At 41.3% G+C, this 6,984-nt stretch overlaps 2 protein-coding genes across 2 annotated transcripts; both read left to right on the top strand.

Annotated features, from left to right (window-relative positions):
* Nucleotides 1-343: 343 nt before the first annotated feature.
* Nucleotides 344-1,516, top strand: PCYB_133970 (hypothetical protein; the record flags this gene model as incomplete). The annotated part of the gene is made up of 2 exons (XM_004224422.1): nt 344-475; nt 587-1,516. 2 exons carry the CDS (start codon nt 344-346, stop codon nt 1,514-1,516), a joined length of 1,062 nt encoding a protein of 353 aa, XP_004224470.1.
* A 1,650-nt stretch (nt 1,517-3,166) lies between these two features.
* PCYB_133960 (hypothetical protein) lies at nt 3,167-4,114 on the top strand (the record flags this gene model as incomplete). Its single annotated transcript, XM_004224421.1, has 1 exon — nt 3,167-4,114. A coding segment is annotated over one exon (948 nt), but the record flags the coding sequence as incomplete, so codon positions are not given.
* Between the last annotated feature and the right edge of the window lie 2,870 nt (nt 4,115-6,984).

Raw genomic sequence — 6,984 nt, 5'->3', positions numbered from 1 at the left:
TTCAATTTTTTGTTATAAGGAAAAATACTGCACAGATACAGGAAGAACCTTTAAGAAAAAAACTCCACCCTTCCATCATATACGCACAGATTGTGAAGACGCTTTAACGTTTATGCATGCGTAGACAGATGCGCGCCCTTTCGAGATAGCACTGCAGTAGCGAAAGTCCATATTTTGGCAAAAAAAGAGCGAAATGCGTATAACGTGTGGCACGTTGCATATGTCACATTTCTCGTGAAACATTTCTTGTGACACATAGCATGCCATTTGCCCATGTCATGCTAGCCCTTTTGAAAAGCTGTCAACCGGTGAGCAATCGCTACTAATATCAAATAACACATCGATGGAATTAAACGGCGAAAATTTGTGCGTAAACTCCCTCCGAAGAATTAGCTTCCCCTACGATGGTTATAACACACAAATGGGGTCTCCATTTTACGCTGGCTGTATGGGCGAGTTATGCCACTCCAACCCAGTAATTAGAAAAAGGCACCTTCGGGCGTCTCCATTTTTTAGTGCACATAGATGCAGACTACATCATTTTCAAAGACACGCGGAAGTTCCCGTTTTTCACAAGGCACCAAAGATTGTCGAAGTTCCTGAAGTGAGAGAAATAACCAGATTTGTAGATTCCGTAAAGGTGGTAGACATCCCAGTGGAACAGGTCAGAATTGTCCCAAAATTAAAAATAAGAGAAATCGAAAAAATAAGACATGTTCCAGGTCCAGTAGAGTACATCGATATTGAACAGGAACATATTGTTCACAAACCGTACACAAAAGTAATAGAAAAAATTTACGAGGTGCCTGAAGTTGAAGATGTACAAATAGAGGTACCAATTTATGTACCTACACCAGTTGGCCCTCCGAAGGACGTCTATATCAATGTCCCTTTACCGTATGACGTTCCACAATTTTGTTACAAACCAGATAAACAAATTGCACAAGGAATTCCATACCCTACCTTTCAGAGAGTGGTAAATAAGGATTCTAATCTTTATGCCGGGGAAGATGCATTCGATGGTTATGCATCAGATGTGGGCTCCTCTAAAAGGGAAAAAGGTGAAATGTATTCAGATGCCCAAATGAAGCGAAGGGCTACATGCACAGAAAGCCGAGGAAATGATGAATATTATAATAGGGGTTATTCTAAAAATCAAACCCATATGGATGGCCGCTACATGGGTGAAGAATCGAGCAACTATTATGATTATCAGAATGGGGGGACCCATAACGAGTACGAAAATTACAATGCGTATGCTAGTAATTACAGATATGACAGTAGAGGGAATGGGATTACCAATAACGAAAATAACCTGAACTCATCTGAACCCTTTGATAAATATTATTATTCATATTCGGCTTATAATGACAATAGGGGGAGACAACCCCAAGAAGAGAATTACGAAGACAACAAGAATTATGTGTACGGTAACGATTTTTCGGAACAAAGTTCACCCACCAAGAGGACCTCAGCGGAACTTATAGTGAAGCGGTCCAAAAAATCCTCCTACTAAATGGTGGTGCTTGGCGGCTGCCACTGCGCGTCCGCTTACATGTGCATCTGCCTACCTTTGCGTCTGCTTACATGTGTGTCTGTTTACCTTTGCGTCTGCTTACATGTGTGTCTGACTACCTTTGCGTCTGCTTACATGTGTGTCTGTCTACCTGCTCATCCGCCTACCTGTGCATCCGCTTACCTGTTCATCCGCCTACATATGCATGTGTTTGCCCCTACTCCTTTTTTTCACTTTAAACGTTATAAAAGCCGCGTTATTGGAATCCCTTTAGACAATTATGAATCGCAGTAACGGCTACTACTGTAAAGAGGACTAAAAAAAAGGAAGGAAAATTAGCCCATCTGCGCACGAATCTCGCTAACGATATAGCACAAGTAAATGAGATTACTATTTCATAGAGACGAATAAGAATAATGCAAACTTTTTTATCCCTCATGGGTGGGTGGGGTGTCCGATGAGGTAGGGCTCAAAACGTTCATTCATTCTGTGCTGTAAAAACGCGCTTTTATGGCTGAAATGGGGGAGATACCCACAAAACAGAAAAAAACTGAAACGATTTACTTGAGCTGAATCGCATTGCATCTACCACTGCCATTACTTTCCTAACTTTTGCAACAAGCGCGTTCGCACGTATGGGTTATATATAAAAAATTTGACACCCCCTAATTTCACATGTTAAAAAAGTGCAATCCATTTTTTAAACTCCTGACGGACGCGGAGCATATTTTTTGGTAATACAAAACGGAAAGGGATTTTTTTTTTACCTCTTTTAGAGTGCTAAATTGGAAAGGGGGAAATATTTCCCTGCGTATGCATATATCCTTCTATATGAAGAGACAAAAGAGGGGCGTTTTTAAACAGAAAAATTGAGAAACTTTCCTGCTAATTTCCTATGGTGTGCTAAGCTAGGCATTTTTGTGGCATACCTATGATATGTCTTTTTTTCTTCAATTTTTAAAGTGAACAATTTTGCTGTGAGGATTTCTCTCAAAGGGGGGAAAAACGATTTAGCAAATAACGGGGAAGTAACATAAGCTCAGTTGTGCTCGATTGATTCACCCATCGGTGGTATGTGCAAAAGCGAAGTGTGAGGTCATAGGGGGGGGACAGAGCGATGAGATTACGAGAGTGAAAATTTTAGAACGAACTTCTGAAGAGTCATACTGCCCATAATGCATGCTTGCCAATTTTTTTTTTTTTTTTTTATCCATTTGTGCCACTCCTTATGGAAGATCAAATTTGGAAGGATAATAAAAAGGTGTGCATTGCAATTCATAAAAAATGGGCAGTCCGTGTTGTCGCTAAGGGTGAAAATCTTCGCATGGTTTGCAAATTGTTTGCACACATTGGGTGATTTCTGCCGCCCGTTTGGTAATCTTGCCCATTTTGGAGTTTTTTTTTTTTTTTTTTTCTTCCCTTTTGAACTGCAACTGGATAGAGACCTATCCGCTCGTTTACCCCCCTTCCCTTTGCACAATGCGAAAACAAATTTGCGAGTTAACCACTGTTTCGTTGGCCCCTTTTTCGTAGCCATTTTGTGTGCACGGGTTAAAGCTATTTGGGGGGTTGCCACTTCGCCTGATGTGAGATACGCTTCACTAGCCCCGCTGCGACGCCCCCCCCACGTCGCCCCTTCTTAAAATGAAGAAGGGAAAAGTAATAAATAACCTGCATGAGCAGATAAAATCGTTAGAGGATAACAACATCCCATACAAATACTACAGCCCGTCAAATAATGTGAATATTCGAAATTATTTAAGTGACAGGAAGGTTCGATGCTCCTGTCCGCCCAACTCGTACTTAAGTCTCAACGAGTTGTTAAAATTGATCGACACGTTGGATCATCATGACAGTGCCGAGATGAAACACCTAGACTATAATGCAGATATGGTAGCAAACCAAATGACCAATCGGAAGGTCAACAAGGAGGAGTACACGTACCACCAATTCAGAAGAGTGCCCAAGGATGCTTTATATAACAACGTTTTGGTGAAGGAGAGAAGTCTGTATGATCAGGCTGATTATCATACCACTGTGTACCATCAGGACGGTCGCAACTACGACAAACACACTAATAATGACAGCCGTGTGAATTACGGACACAGCGCACATAGCAACACGTACAAGCATCCTCCTGATCAGCCATATGAGGATAACCCCGTGAGAAATAGCATCCTACAGAATAATTACTGCCCGCTCAGCTGTGACAACCCGCCCAGTTATAAGAACGCGTCAAACTCGGGAGAAGCGCACACAGTAAGTAGCACATCGTCAATCCCCTACGAAAGCAATTGTACTAAGCGAACAAGCCAGACAAAGATGGAGACCTCATCACGAGCACCTGCTAAGAGCAAAGATGGCAGCTTGCTAAAAAATCTACTACAATGCAGAGTTAAATTGTCAAAATGGAATAATATTACAGATCCAGAAAAAGTAATCAGCACAAAGAATTTAAAACTACTCCTGTTGCATCGCCCCAGCTCGATTGAAGACATCAAAAATTTGAATCTCACAGGATTCGGGGAAGCTAAAATAAAAAAATATGGCTACGAACTTTTGAACGTTTTCCTATCTGGCTACACGGACGAGACTTAATTTGGAAGGGAAAACAAACAGGAACTGGCGTCACGGTTAGAGGTGATTCGTTGCCACTCCGCATATGTGCCACCCTGCATGCATCACATATATATACACATATATATATGTATATATAGCTTTAAATGGCCTATTTATAAGTACCCCCTCACTCGGGGATAATGCAATGTGCATGTTGCGCGTTCCCCCCTGTTTGCCACGTCTTTGCGTGATCGCTTCGTAGCACGTTCGCTTCTCACGCTGATGTTATTTACCCGTACCTTTGAAGACCCCTACTGGGTGGAAATAACGCCGCGGGGAAAAGCTCCCCATGTGTGAAAAAAATATCTGTATACAAATGTAGCTTTTTTGTACACTAGCAAGGAGCAATGACTGCCTCCGTTACGTGCTCTGCAAAATTTCCCTTCTTTTTTTTTTTTTTTTTTTGTACAATTTGTTTTCCACTCATCGGAATTGCATATCGTCTAAATGTTGTACCAATCCGTTGCATGGGAAGTACGCTCACATGTGTTCGTTCACAGGGACTGCACAATTTCTGCTGTATGTACAGGTCACCTGCGCGTGTGTGTACGGGGGCCATGTGCATGATGGGTACAGCAAAAAAAAAAAAGAAAAGTAATATAATATAATAACAAGAGAATAGTAACCGCAGTGGAAGCAATGGGACATTAACCAACACGTGTGGCTTACAAACGGGACGGATTCCGTTTTAGCCACTGCGACAAGCGTGCGCATCAGCTTAGCACCTCAGAACTGTTACCACCGCTCCTCACAAGTCGATAATTGTACATCTGCGAATTTGTGTGTAAATACACGCGCATGTGTATATATAAACATGTGCCAGCATAAATGAGTAAAAATAATAGCAGGCGAAGCATACTCGTTTATGTACACACCGACTACTGCAACTTTTGCGTTTTTTTTTTTTTTTTATTTCTTTCCCTTTGAATATGCCCCGAAGTATTTCCCCCATTCCGCCAATTTTGCAAAATTGAGTGACGCCCTTTTCAGTATGGCGTAAAAAATGAACCATAAGTACATGTGCGGGGAAAGAAGACCTCCACGTGAGTTCGCGGATCTATGTTGTGTACCCCCCAACGAGCATTTTTCAAATGAACAGACTTAGAAAGCGGTGTGCAAACAGGGCGGGTAACATCTATCCACATAAATACATACATGCACACATAATAATGTACGTAACTTTTGGTTTTTTTTTCCCTTATGCAAATTTTTTTTCCTTTTCGAACATTTAACTGTACTTATGAAAAAGTCCAAGTGGACATTTTTACCTTATGTAAATTTACAGTACATGTGGAAACCCTCCCTACAGTCCTTTTCCCGCGCGCCTCCCCTCATAGCATCTTTTACAGGTTCCTAGTTGACCTGTTTGTTACTCTTAATCTTTTCCTTTGACTTTTCCTCTTCCTTTTTCTTTTCACTTTTTTTACCCATTCGTTATCTTTTCTTTTTCTACTGCTACGATTGTTATCCACCCTTTCTTTTTTTCTTTCTTTCTTTCACTCTTTCTTTCTTTCTTTCTTTCTTTACTTTTTTTTTTTTTTTTTCTTCAATCCCCCATCGTTCTGTACCTTTTGGTTGCTTCACATAACGTACATTTTCTAGCAAGTTTGCTTTTGCGAGAAGGGCATTTAAAACGCATGTTGGAGGGACTGCAAATTGCCTTCTTAATCGAGATGAAAAATGGAGGACGTAAAAATTCTCTGGATGGGTGAAACCACTTCCTTTGCCGCTCCTTTTGCTGCTCCTTTTGCCGCTTCCTTTACCTGTTCTTTTAATTTTCCCTAAGTTGATTGCCTTTCGTGCGTTCGCCAATGCAAATGCAAATTTTGCGTTAGGGCATGAATTTGCCGAGCATTTTTCATCTCACTTGGAGTGCTGGTCCTTCGACGTGCACTGCGTTGCTATGCATGTATGAGCGCGCGCATGTATGCTACACGTGTATGCGTATTATAGCCCATCATATTGTATGTACGTACGTATAGTACAGCTGGGGGGGCGTGCAAAGGGTTTGCGCCAGGCGGGCGAGTAAGAAGGGCACGAGGGTACGCAAATGCAAGGGTACACAAGCCGGAAGCGCATGACGTACGTACGCGAGCGCGTGAATGCTGCCAGGTATGGGAGCATTTGCATACGCCATGCTGCATGCTACAGTTTGTATACTTTGACACTCGCATATTTTGACACTTGCATATATTGACACTTGCATATATTGACACTTGCATATTTTGACACTTGCATATTTTGACACTTGCATATTTTGACACTTGCATATTTTGACACTTGCATTTTTTCCTATTTGGTATTTCCACATGTTCGTGTTTCATAGCTGCCCGCGCTGCATGCACAGCCAGGCAAACGCGCCCTTTTTGTTCAAAACGTGCAATGCGTGACGCACAAATAAATACGTACAGTAGTACATGTACGTACATGCTGTACGTAAAAAGCGCGCATTGTACGACGCTATGGTTTTTTTTTTTTTTTTCGGATGGCGTAAAATGACTATAAGTATGCATATGCCCATATGTACATACCCAGTTGGTCACTCGCATGGTATAGTACGTACGCTGCGCTACGCTGTACTGTGCTTTGCCGTACCACACTGCACTGTACTGTGCTGTGCTGTACGTACTGTCACTGCATACACGTAATCGTGCGAAACTTGCATTTGAAATATAATAACTTGTTTGCCTTTTTTATTTGCATATTTTTACGTTTACATTTTTCATGTTTCAGTTTTCTTCATTTTTCAGAATTCGTTTTTCTTCATTTTTCTCTATTTTTCTCCATTTTTCTCTATTTTTCTCTTTTTTTCTCTATTCGTTTTTTGCCATTCATTTCATGTTCATTCG

The sequence above is a fragment of the Plasmodium cynomolgi genome, chromosome 13 (assembly GCF_000321355.1).
Source record: "Plasmodium cynomolgi strain B DNA, chromosome 13, whole genome shotgun sequence".
Lineage (NCBI taxonomy): Eukaryota > Apicomplexa > Aconoidasida > Haemosporida > Plasmodiidae > Plasmodium > Plasmodium cynomolgi.
The sequence above is the reverse complement of the archived record's forward strand: the minus strand, read 5'-3'. Positions and strand labels throughout refer to the sequence as shown.